Genomic DNA, 17,471 nt, shown 5'->3' with positions numbered 1-17,471 from the left:
TTGCGGAGTCCAAGAGTAAGAACCTTTTAAAGGATCTTAATTCATTCTGTAAAACTGCCCTCCAGAAAGATGTACCAATTTATACACTCACAAGCAGTATAAGAAAAGTGCCAGTTTTGGTGCATCTTTGCCAGCACTGCAAATGTTGCCAATTCCATTGGCAAAAAAAAGAAAGGATATCTTTGACTTCTAGTGAGCTTTAACATTTTCCCATGTATTTACTGGCCAGTTGTAATTCTTTTACGAATTTCCAGCTCACATCCTTGCCTAGTGTTTCTCTTGGTGCATTATGATTTGTGCCATCCTGAAATCCAAGTAAGGAATGGCAGTGCCAGGCTAGATAGACAGATTGTGGGGTCCTGGCACCCTCTGTCTGCCTTCCCCCACCACTGGATCCTCCAAACACACACGTGCACATATGATCCGTTCCTCTCCTGAGGTTCAGAGGCCCGGGGTCTCCCACGAACACGCAGCCATTAGGGTCTGGGCCCCTCTGCCTGGAGGCTGTGGGTTGAGTGGTCACTGTGTCATCCCTCCCTGCTGGTGGTACACCATGACCAGCACCTTCAATGCAACTCTGCCTGCCACACTGCCAGGTCCTCCCTTCTCCCCTCTCAGAGCCATCCTCACCCAGGCCTGTCCTTCTAGGCACTCAGGACGGCCCTCAGCTCTCTTCCTCTGTGTCCTCCCAGAGCCCACTGTCCACTTGTGACCACAGGGGGCTTCCGACCCTGTGTTTGGCTTCCCCACACTTGTCCCTCTGTTTCTTAATAAATGCAGTTTACTTGAAATTATTCAAGGGTCATCCTGTATTGTGTCGCCTTGCTTTCCTTTTCCTCTTTATTTTCTTTCTTCTTTCCCTCCTCCCCCCCTCCCTCCCTTTCTTCCTTCCTTACCCCCCCCTTCCTTCTTTCTTCCTTTTTTTTTGGGGGGGTGGCAGGAAACATGTTTTAACTTTTAAGACCAAATAGTACAATGACCTTCCCTGAGCCAAGCAGGCGAGTCTTGCAGACGGAGACTTGCGGCCCGGGTGAAGCGCAGCGCTGGGCCTGCGCTTGGGAACCGGGGGTCCGGGGATGGAGGGGTCGGTGTGGTCCCCGGTGCCCCTGCCGCAGCCCGGGCTTGCGCTGTCCCCTCCGCCCGCCGAGAGAGTCCGAGCAGGGCCCAGGCGTGCCCGTCGCAGCAGGGCTCAACCCTTGTCCTCGCCTTCCCTCCCTAGGGCTGCTGCTCCACGACGGGACCATGGCCGGCCTGCAGGAGCTGCGATTCCCCGAGGAGAAGCCACTGCTCCGGGGCCAGGATGCCGCTGAGCTGGTGAGTCGCCCCTTCGCGGTCCCGAGGGCGGAGGGCGCCACCTCGTGACCGAGAAGGAAACCGCGCGCCTTCCCTTTAGTCTTTTTTTTTTTTTTTAACATCTTTTTTGGAGTATAATTGCTTTACAATGGTGTGTTAGTTTCTGCTTTATAACAAAGTGAGTCAGTTATACGTATACATATGTTCCCATATCTCCTCCCTCTTGCGTCTCCCTCCCTCCCACCCTCCCTCTCCCACCCTCCCTCTCCCACCCCTCTAGGTGGTCACAGAGCACCGAGCTGATCTCCCTGTGCTATGCAGCTGCTTCCCACTAGCTATATCTATTTTACGTTTGGTAGTGTATATACGTCCATGCCTCTCTCTCACCTTGTCCAAGCTTACCCTTCCCCCTCCCCGTATCCTCAAGTCCATTCTCTAGTAGGTCTGTGTCTTTATTCCTGTCTTACCCCTAGGTTCTTCATGACTTTTTTTTTTCTTTTCTTAAATTCCATATATATGTGTTAGCAAACGGTATTTGTTTTTCTCTTTCTGACATACTTCACTCTGTATGACAGACTCTAGGTCCATCACCTCACTACAAATAGTCTTGCTGATGGCTAGGAGATGGCCCTCCATCCCATGAGCCACCCTGAGAAGCCTTGTCCCCGCCTTGGGAGAGTTCCTGGCCGGGCTGAATGCCCACGTGGCTAAAACCCAGCCAACCTCGCTGTGGCTTTGGCTGTCTTTGAAGCTGGGAGGCTCTGTAGAAGAGTTATTCCCATTTCAGTGATGAGAAAACCGAGGCACAGAAAGGTTAACTCACTTGGCCAGGGTCACACAGCTCTCGGGGAATGAGGCCCGTATTCAACCCCTGGTTGTGGGCAGCCGTTGAGCCCCAAGAGGGTCCCCGCTGGGCAGTGCTGCCTCCAGTGGGGTCACGATGCTTCCCCAACTACCTGGGTCTTTCATGTCTGCAGCCTCTCTTTTTTCCTCATAAGCCTCTGAGGTATGAGGGAAAGTATTACCAGCAGTGTTTCCAGGAGCAGTGGGATCAAGGCATTTGAGGTTGTTATTTTATCCCAAAGGGCCCTCATCTGAACACCAGGCGTTAGATTTCAGAATTAGTTCTACCCATGTTTTCTTTTTTTTTTTAATAGCATTTTTTTAAAACGTTCTTAATTTTATTTATTTATTTATTTGGCTCCGTTGGGTTTTCGTTAATGTGAGCAGGCTTTCTCTAGTTGCGGTGAGCAGGGGCTGCTCTTCGTTGCGGTGCTCGGGCTTCTCTCTTGTTGTGGAGCACGGGCTCTAGGTGCGAGAGCTTCAGTAGTTGTGGCTCGCGGGCTCTAGAGCGCAGGCTCAGTAGTTGCAGTGCACAGGCTTGGTTGCTCCGCGGCATATGTGGGATCTTCCTGGACCAGGGCTCGAACCCATGTTCCCTGCGTTGGCAGGCGGATTCTTATGTTTTCTTGTTGTGGTGACACCCAGCACAGCTTCCCTTTCCCTCCTGCAAGGAAAAGCTATGGGTCCATTGCTCATGGAATTCTGGGGCATCACGGCTGTAGGTCCCTGCTGGTTATGCCGCCCAGCCCCCCTCACTTTACAGGTGGGGAAGCCAGGAGCCCAGTTCCTGCATCCTCGGCGCACCCTTCTTTGCTCCGCCCCAGCCTCCCAGATCTTCCCTCCAGAAGGAGATGAGCCCGAGAGCTGCTGAGGTCCACATGTTGGGACAGAGTGGCTGTCCCGGTGCCAGGGGCCCAACCACATGAGGCCGGCAGTCCTGTCCCCAAGAAGGGTGCAGTCTTTTCTTTTCTCTTGCCCCGCCAGTTGCAGGATCATAGTTCCGCCCCCCTCCCTCCCCCCCACCCCCACCAGGGATGGAACCCCGGCCCTCAGCAGTGTGAGCGCGGGGTCCTAACCACTGGACCACCAGGGAATTCCCAGGGTGCAGTCTTACTTTTAAAACAGAACCCCAAGTTAACTTATGAGACCTGATTACCTTAGGGCAACCCCCAGGAATGGTCGGGGAACAGCTGGTGAGCTGGACACTTTGTAGACTTTTGATTCTAATTCCACTTCCTCCCTGTTCCAAGCCCCCATCATCTCTTGCCCAGGTGCTCCCCGCTGGTACGGGTGTGCATCTGTGGGTGGCACAGAAAGCTGAGGGCACCTTGGCCTCGCATGTTCTCTTCCACTCTTCTCCTCGGCACGGCAGCCCCGCCCCCCTTCTTTCTGCTTGAAGGAGCCTCCCCACTGGTCTCCGTGCTCTGTACAACCTTTTAAAATACATCACGTCCTTCCTGGCTTTCTGATGTGTTTCGTTCCCTTGTTCCAGCCCTTCATGAGTCCTGCCTTTGGGTTGGTAAGGCACGCTTGTATCCTAATTATAAATTTCCCTTTTTCGCTTAGACTGACCAGATTTGGTTTCTATTACTGGCCACCATCCCTCCTGAGGCCTGTTTTTAACTATTGTTCTTGGCTTTGGGAAGGTACCCCCGTCATTTTATCCTTTTTGTGTAAACTAAAAATTCCACACATCGTGTCACTTTTCTGCTTACAGTTGGCCAGTGGCTGCCGTAGCACCCCGAGTTGTAGCCACAGCCCTTCCCGGGGCCCAGGGTGTGCTCCGCACCCCCTCCCCCTGCTGGCTCCTGTCCTGTCTCCCAGGCTCACTGCTCTTCCTTGAACAAGCTGATCACATTCCCAGCTGTTCCCTCTGCCTGGGACACGCTAGCCGCAGGACTTTTCAGGGCTGGCCCTTCATTTTGTTCAGGCTCTGCTCAGATGCCCCCTCCTCAGGAAGGCCTTCTCGGACCACCGGGTCTAACATCGACACCCGCACACCCTCCGGGCCTGGCACTTAGTGCTCTCGGGCTCTGCCCCACAGGCTCCTGGAGCAGAGACCCTGTCCGTTTTGTTCCCCGATCTCCCCAGTTCCTAGCACAGTGCCTGGTACACAGTAGGCTCTCGGTAAAGACTTGGGTCGGGTGGAAGCTATAGACTGTGATGCAGCTCAGAAGAAAGGAGTTTTTCAGAACTCTCTGCAAAGTCCCTTGTCCCCACAAACAGTCCATCTTTCGAGGCATACGAGCAGAGACCAGCCTTCGTGTGAGGGCGTGGTGGGCCGGATGGTGGCTCTCAGGCACCCCTGCACTCATCACCAGGGCTCAGGAGTAGGGGGCTGCCTGCTGGTACGCGGTGTGCAGCTGTGGGCGGCACAGAGCGCGCAGGGCACCTTGGCCTCACGCGTCCTACGCCTGTCTCTTCCACTCCCCACCTTGGCAGGGCACCCCAAGAGATGCCCTCGCACCCCTTCTCTGCCCAGCCTGGCCCAGCACCTTGCTGCCCCTCCCTCCCTGAGCCCCTTTGACCAGCCCCCCTGGCTCTGCCTTCTTCCTGCTGCATTTGGTGTCTCTCACCTCATCCCACCTGGACCAGGGTTGGCTCCCTCGCACGAGGGTCTGCGTCTCAGTCCTCCACGGAGGCTGCGAATCCCCAGCTCAGTTTCTCTCCTTTCTCGGGTCAGCACAAGCCCCGTGGACCTGGTCACTGGTCACATCTGCTTTTCCCAAGACGTATTAATGGCCCCATCCTCAACCCCCCAGAATCCTTCTAGGTGCTCCCAGTGTGGCCTTTCCAGGTTTCAGTGACGACTGGTGCAGTCCTGTCTTGAAGTTCCGCCTCGCTGTCTGCCTCTCTCTCCCAGGCGGTTACACGCACAGACAGATTCCCCTGTCCAGCTGCACGGGACAGAAGTGCCAGTCCTTTTCACTTTTTAAATCTTCCTCAACCTTCCAGGTGCAAATTCCCTGAATCCACTGAGGAGCAAATACTTCCACATGGTTACCCACCGTCCCTCCACCATTTCAGACTCGCTTGCTTCTGAAGTCTTTCCCTGGTGTATCCAGGCCTCCGTGGAAGAATTGTTGATTCTCCCCGTGCCTGCATCCCCCACCTGGGTCTCCTTAGGCCGCTCCTGGGCCTCCTCCCCTCCTCTCAGCTGGGCTCTCTCTCCCACCGGTTTTCCTTGGAATGTTCATGTGGTTCCTCCCAGGCCTCCGGTGTCTCTGGATTGGCTTGTATTATTCCTGCTGTTTCTTGGTTTGGGGTCCTGCCCATCTGAAGCTTCCCATCCCCTTGAAAATCTCCTGCATCTCTTTCCCTGGCCCCCCCTCGGGCAAGGTCTTCCAAGGTAAGAGGATTCATTGATAACCAGCCTCGACCCTTTCCCCCAGACCCCTGCCCCCTTCCTTGGAGGGTCCAGGAGTGGCCACCTCCGTGCTCTCCTCCCCTCCCCAGGCAGAGCCCCCAGGCCCTGGAGGAACCAGGAGGGGAGGATAGCCGTTGTTGATTTCACCTGAGACCTGGCTTTCCTTTCTCGTGTGAGAACCTCTAGTGCTGTCTGATTTTTTCCACCACCCCTCCCACTCCAACTGCCAGAATGCAGGTGGGTGAACTTCTTATTTTGAGAGTAAAACATCAGCATCGTTGGTTTTCATTGTTTTCCTCCCTGCTCCTGTGACTTGGGTTCATTTTCCTTCTTGTTGCACCTAGTAGCCCTGCCCTTCACTTGCTGTCCTCCCATAATATCCTGGTTCCAGTCTGTCTCATTTATCCACATATGTATTCAGTAGCATCTGTAGCACACAGAGTCCAGTGCAGGAGTGCCAAGGACAGGATGACTGCTATCTGTGCCCCTTGTTTAATCCTCACAGACACTGAGGCTTGGAAGCTAAGTGATCTGCCCACAGTGAGCAGAGGAGAGCAGAGGGGGTTCTAGACAGACGCACTAGAAGGCAGGACATAGGCCCCAGATCTCTGCTCTTCCTGGATACGTGGGATCCCCCCATGAGGTTTCCTTCCCCAGACAGAGACCCAGGGCGGGTGTAGAGTGTCTGAGGGCTGCCGGGCTGCATCGGGGAGAGCCTGGCCATGCAGACACATGGGGTTCAGGCCCCCATTCCTCCACTCTCCATTTCTGCCACCTTATAAACAGTGGGTATATCGAAACCATGCTCGCCTCATTCATGAAGTTAGACTTGTTCATCCAGATCTGTTTGTGTTTGAGGAACCTGGTCCCTGCCAGGCTTTATGCTGAGAGCTGAGCCAGACGTGGTCCACACCCTCTCGGTGCCTGCAGTCCAGTGGGAGGGATGGTCACCATCAGAGACTCACACCAGTCACCATACATGAGCCTAAAAGCAGGGGATTTTGGTGCTTTGAGAGCATGAAGCAGGCAGGTCTGGAAAGGTGGGAGCAGCTGCTGCAGAGGCCCAGACAGCACCTTTGTGCAGGTCAGAAAAGCCCCTTTCTCCCTCAGCTTCTCCATCCCTAAAGTGGGTGTGATAGTCAGGCCCGCCTCTGCGCTTGTGCCCTGATGGGCGACCTCAAAAGTCATCTGTGGGGTCAGCGGGCAAAGTGCTGAACAGCAAGAATTTGGGGTCAGAGCTTATTCCGTCACTTTCTAGCCATGTGCTTCCATCTCTCTGAGCCTCACCCTTCTCACCTGCAAAGTGGAAATCTTCACATTTTCAATTAATAGGTTAAAAAAAAAAATTAACAGGTAAAATCAGTGTGTGTAGCTGCTCGTAACCTCATCTGTCAGGTACTAGATGGCCTGATGCCCGGCGCTTGGAAAGCCCTCTGTCACTTTTGTTAACATTAAGATAGACTGGGCAGGGACTTCCCTGGCGGTCCAGTGGTTAAGACTCCGTGCTTCCACTGCAGGGGGCCGGGTTTGAGCCCTCTTCTGCGAACTAAGATCCCACATGTCGCATGGTGTGGCCCAAAAAAAAAGATAGCCTGGGGAACAGCAAGCGAGGCTGCTCAAGGCAGAGCCCCTGTGGCCGCCTCCCTTCCCTGCCTGGGCCAGCCTGGGGCCTAACGAGCCACCCCCTCTGTTTGCCTTGCTTTAGGAGAATTCCGACACCTTCCTCTTGGCTGTGGACACAGACTGGAAGGTAGGTCTCTGCTCAGCCTCCCCAGATGGGGACAAGCTGCTGGCTGGCCCCTCCCCCACCCAGCCTGTTTCAGAGGAGGGTCACAGCCCTTCCACGTGCCCCCAGCCTGAAGCCACAGGAACTGGGCACTTGGAAGCCTCCAGGACCACCCCCACTGCTCACAGCCGCATTGCGTCCCCTCTGTCCCGTGGAGAAATGCCCCCTCTCTCCTTGAACAGGACAGGGAAAGGAGGAGAGGTCTGGGGGAGTGAGGATGCTGTCATCTGAATCAGCACTTTCCTCCTATGAAAGCCAGGTTGATGCTCCGAAATAGCTCCTGTTTCCATGGCAACAGTTGCCCAGGCCAACCATGTCCTCTTTAGTTTGATGCCAGATTCCCTGTGAAACTGAATCATTCTTTGTTTTTATTTCTCTGCATGATGATTTCTGATTTTGCTCACTTGGCCAACCATTCCTCCCCTGTGAGTCCCATAGTGGCCATTTATTTCCGGGTCTCAGAAAATGCATGACAGCAGACACAATGGGAGCCTCACAGGGCTCCAGGGCCCCGCTGGCCATCATAACCTACTGAACAAAGTCAGACTTTTCTGGGACCTTCCTCCTGGCTGGCAGGAGCTAACCCCCAGGCCACCATCCAATTTGGGTCAGTCTCTCAGCCCCGTGACAGCCTCAGCCTTGTGGTCTGTACGCAGGGGTGACGTGGAAGGAGGGGTGGCCTGCTGGCTCCTCTCCCAGGCGCACAGAGCTGCAGCCAGGATCTGAGGATCTGGATCCGAACTGTGCTTTGGACCCTGGGTCACCCATCCTTCAAGGACACAAGCAGAGGCATAAGAGTGGCCCTTGTGCACATGCTCTGGTCTCCTGGGAGCACCAGCTCCAAACACAAAGGCCTCTGGAGCTCGAGAAGACAGGATGGGGCCTGGGGGAGTGGGGAACTAGGGGCCGGGGAGGTGTCCACAAGGTGGCCCAGGCCCAGCCAGAGTCCCCTTTGTCCTCCCTGCTCCAAATGAGGGCTGGAATGTGTGAACAAACAGACCCTCCTCCACAGGAGGGGGCTGCCGAAATAAAATCCAGAGCAGTCAGCCCCTGCCCGACATTGAGTGGGACTCACTGGATGCCAACGGTGCTGACTGCCAGCCCCCAAAACACACGCACGAAGGGCTTCCCTGGTGGCGCAGTGGTTGGGAGTCCGTCTGCCGATGCAGAGGACACGGGTTCGTCTCCCGGTCTGCGAAGATCCCACATGCCGCGGAGCAGCTGGGCCCGTGACCCATGGCCACTGAGCCTGCGCGTCCGGAGCCTGTGCTCCGCAATGGGAGAGGCCACAACAGGGAGAGGCCCGCGTACCGCAAAAAAAAAAAAAAAAAAAAAAAAAAAAAAAAAAAACACACGCACGCTGGGAGGCAGATTGGAGGGTGAAATAGGTGATGAGAATCCTGGGGTCCTCTGCACCCATCTGCCGGGCCCAGACTAGGGTGGTCGCCCCATGTGTGTGGGACCTTGGTTCTCAAGATCCTTTGCTTGGTAAAGGGCAGCATGTGTTAAAAGGTACCTTACTGTCTACTCTGGGTACACCACACAGCGGCTGCTGTTTTTTTTTAATTGTTTTTTTTAGTAAAGCAGCTGCCAGGATGGCCCTTGTCTGGGCCAAGGCCTGGCAGGGATTTTATCCTGTTCAGTCCCTTGCCTCAGTGGGCCCAGCCAGCGGGGGAGGCAGTAGGACAAACTAGAGCTGGGAAGACCTGGGTCCAGGTCCTGGCCCTGCCACCTGACCTCCAGTACAGGTCACTACCTCATTTGTAGTGAGGCAGGCAGCTCAGCCCTCCCAGGGTGTTTGTAGGGTCGGGGTTGGTGCCCTTGGGCTGGGCACTCAGACCCTGGCCTGTGACTAGTGGCCACTAGAGCCAGACTGCCTGCGTGTGGTTCCTGGCTCTGTGCCCACTGGCTGTGTGATGTTGGGCAGGTTACAGAACCTCTCTGTGCTTCATTTTCCTTGTTTGTAAAGTGGGTGTTCAGAGGATAAAATAAAGTAACACGTGCAAAGCATTTGGATGGATTATGGCACGTGTGAGATATGGTACTAAGCATTTACTACTCTTAATGTGACCTCAGGCCCAGGGTGCTGAGACGCTGGTGAGCTCCACTGCTTACTAGCTGAGTGGGAGAATTTACTTCTCTGTGCTTCAGATTCTTCATCCTTTCTCATAGGTTTGTGAGGATTATGTGTTACCCTTGATCCTTAAACCTACCTGTGCAAGCAGCTACACTGCTTTTCTACCATTTACAGATGTGGAGGCTCAGAGTTGTTGACTGACTTGCCTGAGGTCACACAGCAAAGACTAGCAGCGTTTGGCTAGCAGGACCTGAGCCTGCCTTATTCAGCCACAACTGTACAAACTCCAGGGAGGAGGCCAACAGGTTGGAGAGAGACACAGATTATCCCATTTCTCCCCTGGGCAGGCCTGGGAGAGGCCTACATATAGGCCTGCATATAGGCCACTACATATAGTGATGTATGCAGCTTTTTTTCATCCTAGCAGCTCTGTGAGGAAGGCACAATTCCTATTTGACAGTTGAGGAGACTAAGGCACAGAGGAGTTAAAAAATCTTGTCCAAGGTCACCCAGCTAGTGGGTGGGGAAGCTGGAATTTAAACTCAGGTCTGTGGATTTGAAACCACTGAGCTGAGCAGAATTGGGAGGTCATGGCTTGGGGTGGGCAGTGTCTGAGATCTCCCAGGTCCAAGGGTGGGAAAGGCTACTCAGAGGTTCAGGTGGGCATAAGGTTGGATGGGGACCATGAAGGGGCAGGGTTTTAGTGGCAGAAAGGGTGGGAGGCCACCCCACCCTGCCCCTCTTCCAGAAGCATATGGGAGGATTTTGTGGGCAGGTCCGCAGACGGGGCTGTGCTTTTGCACACCACCTCAGTTGCCAGAGCCTCTTCCTGTGCCGAAGTGGCTGCAGGGAACAGGGAACATGGCCAGAACATGAGGGGCTGGGGGACAGCCCATTCCACACCCCAGCTGCCCTGGGAGACCACAGGCCCCCAGCACTCTGCACTAGGCCCGCAGTGTGAGAGGTCAGAGAGGGGCAGGGAAAGTTATTGATGCCCCCCAGGCAGAGGACATGGCCAGAAATAGCATACATGGCAGGTGCTGACCAGGTCACTAGGCACCCAGAGATGGGGAGGTGACCGCCTTCCCCCAGGGCAGCCAGCCAGCCAGCGTGCAGGGCTGTCGGCACAGGCTGGGACGAGCGGCGTGTTCCCTCACCGACGAGACAGAATGGGGGCACAGGTGCCCACACCCCTCCCTCTCTCTGTTGCTCTTGCTTCTCTCAGCCCTTGGGCTCCCTCCCCTGCTCCCCTCCCTGGCCCATTTCCTCTCCTCCTCTGCTCTCCTTTGCCCGCCGCTTCTAATCTCTTTACTCTGCCTGCATGTCTCTGGCCAGCTCCTCACCCAAATCTTGAGCCACGTGACCTCCAGCACCTGTCGGGACGGCGGGAGGCGGGAGGCGGCTCAAGCATCCTGCTCCCCAGAGACTCGAGAGCCAAGCCCCAGGCTGGGTGTGTCTGCGGGAGGTGGGCATGTCCACATGGACAAGCTGCCTCCTGTTCCTCCTCCTGTCTCTAGTGGCCTCCAGCCCCTTGTGCAGGATGGGGCTGGGGGAGGGCAGAGCCGGTGTGTGCCCACCAGCTCCCTGGCCCTGCAATCTGCCCAGGCCCTCTGGCCCCAGAACCCCCATTTCCCCAGCATGGGCAGGCGCTGGGTATACATGTGGGCACAGTGGGGGCTGCCCAAGGGGAGACCCTGGGGGTGGAGAAGGAGCAGTCCCCTGGAGTAGGGTCAGGACCCAGGTTGCCCCAGGCAGCAGTGACTCCCCGTATCCCCTCAAGGTTAAGGGATCCAGGCCTTTCTGACGTGGAGGCTGGGCTTGCGGCGCTCTCGGGCCCTCCCTGCTCCCAGGGTATGGGTCAAGGGCTCTGCTGTCTAGGGCATGCCTGTGTGGTCCACCCTGCCCTGCTTCGGTGTGCTCTTCTTTGAGAGGCTGCTGTGTGCCTGTCACAGGGCACACCTGTATACGTGGCCTCTCGACTTCCTAGGACCCGGTGTGCAGCTTGCTGCTGTGAGCCTCTGTGCTGGGGGTGGGCCGGATGCAGGGGCTGGGGACCATCAAGACTGATGTGTTGCTGGGGGCGGGAGGAGCAGGAGATGGGGTGAGTGAGGACCTTGGAAGCCAATCAGAGCCAAGTTTGTCTCCTGAAAGCCAATCTGGGAGCAGGGGCTCTGGGTGAGCGAGTGGCTGCTCAGAAACCCCTCAGGGAGGAGGGGCCAGCCCAGGCCCCCCCACCACCACCGGCTCTACATATATAAATGGCCCGGGAGCTGTGCCCCGTCATAGAGCCGCTGGTCTCCCACTTGCGCTGCCCCTCCTTCTGGACTCTGGTGACTCAGGCCTTTGTTTGCCCTTCCTAGTCGAGGCAGGTCGCCTCCCTCAGCAAGATGCCGGAGTGCTGGGATGGGGTGAGTGCGGAGTCTGGCGGTGGCGAGGCGGGCGGGGAGGGAGGGGATCCCTCTGCCTCTGTCTGGTGGTGGTTTTGCCTTCAGTCGCCTCACCTTGGGGGTCACTGAGCAAGGCCAGCAGGTTCCAGGCACCCTGGTCTGCTGCAGCGGTTGGGGGTAGCTGCTGGTCAGGGTCCACAGGGGAGGGCGGGGAAGGCTGAAATCTCTGCACAAACTGGAACGGGCTGTGACTTGTTTGTAACTCTGTGTGGATCGGTGTGTAGGCATGTGTATATCCCACTGACGGTGTGCCCTCCGCCGGGCATGTGCCCAGCTGGCTCTGCCTGGCGCCTGTGACCACCTCAGCCCTGTGGAAGCTGTTCCCTGCGTGTCTGGGGTGTCTGTGCCTGCAGACACCTCCTGACCCTGCGGGGGTTGTCTTGGTGGTTTGGGGGACTGCAGGGTGTCAGTCAGGCAGAAATAGGGAAGTCTGGGTTATGGTGTTAACTGGGCCGTCAGGCTGGGGTCCCTGCAGGGGGAAGGGGGTCGCTGCGCCTTATTTTCTGGGCGTAGGAAGGCAATGCTGGAGGGATGAACCTGCAAGGCTAGGGGCCCCGGGGGGACCAGGTTGCCTCCTTCTGCCTGGGGGCAGCAGGTGCCTAGGCTCGGTGCTGTTCTAACTCCAGGAGGGACAGGCAGGGGCAGACATACCCCTCTACCCCGTAGCCTGCCCTGCCTGCCCTGCCGGCCCTCCCGGGTCCGGAGGCCATGGGGCCGACCTCTACCCAGGCAACGACGTCAGCGCCTACCCGCCGCTGCAGACCCTGTCCTTGAATTATTGATGCGGTTGATGGGAGGAATCCAAGCAGCCCTGCGCGCGCGTGTGCGCGCGACCTGAAGCCCAACTCGGAAGGCCCCCCCCCACCCCCGCAGCGCTCAAGGTCACGGATGAGGGGAGCCGGACAGGCAGAGAGAGGACATTAGAGCCCCCTCCCTTGCTGCCGCAGTGCCTCGCGCTGGCGCCCACCTGGAGGCGGGGACGGGCTCTGACGTCACCAGGAGCCAATGAGAGCCCTCGGCCCTGGGGATTGGGGGACTCAAAGCGCGTCTGGCTGCGGCCTTTGGGGCGCCCCTCTTGGGGACCTTTGGCCTCTATCAGGATTACCTGGATCTGAACTCCTGGGTCGAGAGGGTGCAGAGAGGTCGGTGGAGGGTTCAGCCAAGGTCAGTGGGCAACGGGCTGGTGCTCCCGATGGCCTGTCCAGGCCCAGCCCATCCCATCCCCGGGGGGTTGAGCCTTAGTGGTGCAAGCACTGCGACTTACTCCCGCTGCCGCGGGTGGGGCATGGGGACCTGGGCAGCCACACCGGGACTGGGAGGGGCAGACGCTGCCCTCACACACACACCCACGGGGCGGAGATCTGGGAGGACCACGCCCTGGGCCCTGACTTGTGCTCTGCGGGCTAGAGCTGACCCCGCTCTGAGAACTATGCCGCAGGAAGCGCACTGCAGCTCTTGTGCTGTGGATGCCCTCTCCTGCCCCCAGCCCACCCTCCGTAACACCGTGCTCCCCTCCTGCCCCATCCCACCTTCCTCAGCACTGTGCACTCCTCCTGCCCCAGGCCCTGCCCTCCAGAGCCAACAGAGCATGGGGGGTGGGGATGAGGCAGGGCCCCCAGCAGGGACAGGCACCCTGTGGAGAGGCTGCCTGCTCAGAAGTCTCTTGCATGGAGCTTGATCTCTTCCTCAGAAAAAGCAGCCTGAGGCTGGCACCTGGCAAGGTCCCCCTCTGCCTTCTCGGAACTTGGCCTTGGGCAAGTCAGTTCTTTCCCAGCCTCAGTTTCCTCCTCTGTGAGGATAAATAAGAAGATACATGAAAAGTGTCTGCTCAGTGGTCAGTGAGCAGGAAGTGTTCCTTGTTTTGATAGCCCTGAGGGAGGACAGGCCTGGGCTGTGGGGAGGCTGTGGCGGACTCGGGCCCGCCTGGAGGACTCCCAGAAGTGTGGCTCCCGGGGTGTAGCCTCGAGCCACAGGGTTGGCACTGCCTTGTCTCTCCCCACTGGAGACAGGCCTCGACAGTGGTCCTCTGAGCCCAGACCCAAGAAGGCCAGTCCCCAAGAAGATGTTCCCTGCCTGAGTCTCCACTTTCCTGTCGGAGGCAGGAACTTAGGTTGTCTCTGAATCTGAGCATCCTAGTGTCCTCCACCTGAAAGATGGGGAAAAGAGCTCCTTCTCTCTTGCATAACACCTGGCACACAGTAGGTGCTCGTCACATCTGACTGTCCTTGACCCTAGCCCCACCTCCAACTCCCTGGAGCCACCGCCCTGTAGTTCCCAGGACTCCCCCTGGTGCCAGCAGGGCTGTTTATTCAGCTTTGACAGACCCTCTTGGAGCCTCCCCATGAGTGGCCAAGAGGGAATAGTTTGCAGAAGGACCAGCCAGCAGGGCGCCTCCCCAGGGCTCAGGGATGCCCACCCAAGGCAGCCCCCTTTCTGGGGCCCTTTCCAAGTGCTAAACACTCGGCAGATATCAGCTTGTTTAGTTCTCACAAAGTCCTGATGAGGTGGCTCAGGCAGCGGTGGCTGAGGCACAGAGAAGGGCATGCCCCGCTCAGAGTCACACAGTAGGGGCCGGAGTGGGTCTCGAACCTGCAGCATCCAGCTCCTGCTTCCTGGAGAACTGACGACCTTGAGCAGCGAAAGCAAAGGCGTGAGCACAGGAGGACCCCAGAGTGGCCACTGTGGAAGGCCTTTGGGGAGGGGGTGGGAGTCTAGCCTGAGAGAGGCCTTGGGGATCACGGAGAGGCAGGAGCAAGAGCCTGGAGGTGGAACCAGGGGCAGGTGTCGGGGGTGTCGGGGTGGGAGGCTGGGCTGGCCAGCAAGGGGTCTTTGCCGTGGATTCTAGGCGAGCTGTTGAGGCCAGTCCCCTTCAGGAGCTGCGGCCCTTTTGAAGGCTTCTGAGTCGAGGGGGAACATGATTAGGGCGGGACTCAGTGGGGATGGCAGAGCTGTCCTGGAGGGACTTCAGTGAGATGGGGGAAAATGGGCTTCACTGGACCCTGGAAGCCTGAGTGCAGCAGGGCCTGAGCCTGGGCAGTGGCAGCTCGTCCCACTGGCTGGTTTGCAGAGGAGACCAGAACTTTCACGTGCAGACCAGTACACGTTGCCCCTGTGCTGAGCAGCCTTGGGAAGGGGTGCTCCCTCTGGTCTGTCCTCTCTGGGGGTGGCTGGGGGTGGTGAGAAGGGGACGCCCCACCCTATGTGGGTGAAAGTCCCGCCAGAGGCCCAGCAGCCCCCAGGCTGCCCCACAGCATCATCTCCCAGAAAAGCCAGGAGTGGGGGCTGCCCGGAGTGTCCAGCGCTGTCTCTCCCCTCCAGGAGCACGACATCGAGACGCCTTATGGCCTTCTGCACGTGGTGATCCGGGGCTCCCCCAAGGGGAACCGCCCGGCCATCCTCACCTACCATGACGTGGGTCTCAACCGTAAGTGCGCCTCAGCGTCGTTTGGCCCTCCACTGCCTCCAATCTCCCGGAACAGTGAGGCCCCCCTCCCTCCCCACAGAGCCCCGTAGATCCCCACTCACGCTTAGCTCTGTGCCCCGAGCCATTTGGGTCTCGGTTTCCCCGCTGAACCATGAGGCTGATCACCTCTGCCTCGACCTCCCTTTCAGCATCCATGGGCCTCCCTCCCCGCCTCTCCCGGCTCAGCCACAGCTGAGAGCTTTGTCTTTGCAGACAAGCTGTGTTTCAATACCTTCTTCAACTTTGAGGACATGCAGGAGATCACCAAGCACTTCGTGGTGTGTCACGTGGATGCCCCCGGTCAGCAGGTGGGGGCCTCGCAGTTTCCTCAGGGGTAGGTACCCGGAGCGACCCACCCCCCAGCTTTCCGCAGCCCTGTACCCCTGGCTGCGCTGGGCCTGACCTCCTGCTCTGCCTGCAGGTACCAGTTCCCCTCCATGGAGCAGCTAGCCGCCATGCTCCCCAGTGTGGTGCAGCACTTCGGGTGAGTCCTCGCTCAGCCCTGCCCCTGTGCTGGGGGCCAGGGGGCGCCCACCATCTCCACAGAGCCAGCAGGCTCCAGCTGAGCGCTGAGGGCTATGGGTGGGTCTGCTGTGGATGGCAATCATGGGAGACCCCTAGAGTGACCAGCCATGCTCTCTATCAGGTTCAAGTACGTGATTGGCATTGGCGTGGGAGCCGGAGCCTACGTGCTGGCCAAGTTTGCAGTGAGTCTCTCCACCCGCCCCCGTAACTAATCCCAGGACTGGTCTCTCCCAGGGGCAACCCCACAGGAACTTTCCTTCCTCTCTTCCTTTCCTCCTCCCCCTGCTTCCTCTTCACTTAGGAAAGTCCTTTTTTCTTTTTTTCCTCCAAGGAAATGAACTTAAAAAAAAAAAAAAGGTTACTTTTTCTATACAATTCCTTAAAACACTATGTGCCATAAGTTGCTTCAACCATTATCCAAAACCAAACTTTCTCTTAGCAACAAACTATACAACTAATTACTCCGGCCACTAAATAAGGATTATCCTAATCACTCATTCACTAATTAGGGTAATACTTAAACATGAATCATTTTTTAATCTAAAATTACACTTATGTTAAGTTTGCGAGGTTTAAAGAAAGGTTCCAGAAACATCATGTCGGGTAAGAGCTCACAAGCTTTCCATCTCTAAAAGCAAAAACTTAATTTTTAGGATTCAAAGTATTTCTTTCTTCAAAAAAATAAAAATAAAACAAAAAAACTGACTAAGAATTTTCAACTCTAATTTCCACTGCAGTACTTAACCACTTTGTTAATTGTCAACTATTCCCAGCCACCCCAGAAGACAACCTTGACATGACCTCGGTATTGTATATATATCACCGTTTTCCCCTAAACACAGGCAGACAGTCGAACAGAAAACTCGAATCTCTTTTACAATGTCTAACACAAAACAGGCTTTGGAAAGGTCAGTTTCTTAATATCACTAGGGTTTTTTCTATGAAAGCAAAGAAACAAAATATTTCATTGAAGATGTTTAATCCTTAGTGTTGCAACAGTAGCCTCTTCAAAGGTATATTAAAGGGGCTGAAAAACAGTGATATAGGCATAGATTCCAAATAAAAGGGTTTTGAAAGGTTCCAGGTGGGGAGGAGGATGGGCAGGGCCCCCACCCCAGGCAAGTTCCCAGCTGAAGGCACTTGGTTATCAGTGGTACCTTGAAGCCCTTACAGAGCGCGGCCTTCTCTTCAGATCCTAGCAACCGCCTGTGAGACGGGCAGGGCCAGAATTTTACAGTCCGTTTTCCAGGTGGGAAGACGGGGGCTCCCTGCACCCTGCCCCGCCCCCCAAGCCCTGTCTCCCTGTCCCGGCAGCTCATCTTCCCCGACCTGGTGGAGGGGCTGGTGCTGATAAACATCGACCCCAACGGCAAAGGCTGGATCGACTGGGCGGCCACCAAGGTGAGCGCGGTCCGTCTGGAAGGGGCGGGGTGGGGCGGGGCGGGGCGTCCCTCACACTGGCTCCGCCTCGGCCCGCAGCTCTCCAGCCTGACCAGCACTTTACCCGACACGGTGCTCTCCCACCTCTTCAGGCAGGTAAGGGGGCGGGGCCGTCCTCACGCAGAAACCGGAGCGGCCGGGTTGGGACTCTCCCGAGGGCCTGGTTCTGCCCCCTAGCGGGGGGTACCCGGGGTTTCTGCCCCCCACTTCCGCCCGGGCAGGAGGAAGAG

General features: G+C 56.9%; 1 protein-coding gene across 13 annotated transcripts in view; it reads left to right on the top strand.

Moving 5' to 3' along the window:
* Positions 1-17,471, top strand: part of NDRG4 (NDRG family member 4) — a gene marked incomplete at both ends in the record, with an annotated part of 40,574 nt that overhangs the window by 17,932 nt on the left and 5,171 nt on the right. For 5 of the 13 annotated variants that reach the window (XM_079724287.1, XM_079724297.1, XM_079724288.1 and 2 more), the window contains 7 exons: positions 11,754-11,774; positions 15,132-15,237; positions 15,490-15,610; positions 15,698-15,760; positions 15,923-15,983; positions 17,116-17,202; positions 17,281-17,337. In XM_079724287.1, the coding sequence (XP_079580413.1) occupies positions 11,754-11,774; positions 15,132-15,237; positions 15,490-15,610; positions 15,698-15,760; positions 15,923-15,983; positions 17,116-17,202; positions 17,281-17,337 (516 nt within the window). Of the gene's footprint in view, positions 1-1,219; positions 1,315-7,208; positions 7,254-11,753; positions 11,775-15,077; positions 15,238-15,489; positions 15,611-15,697; positions 15,761-15,922; positions 15,984-17,115; positions 17,203-17,280; positions 17,338-17,471 lie in introns of those variants that run through there. The other 8 variants (XM_079724293.1, XM_079724292.1, XM_079724291.1 and 5 more) reach the window with 5 other exon arrangements.

Source organism: Hyperoodon ampullatus (assembly GCF_949752795.1).
Source record: "Hyperoodon ampullatus genome assembly, chromosome: 18".
Lineage (NCBI taxonomy): Eukaryota > Metazoa > Chordata > Mammalia > Artiodactyla > Ziphiidae > Hyperoodon > Hyperoodon ampullatus.
The sequence above is the reverse complement of the archived record's forward strand: the minus strand, read 5'-3'. Positions and strand labels throughout refer to the sequence as shown.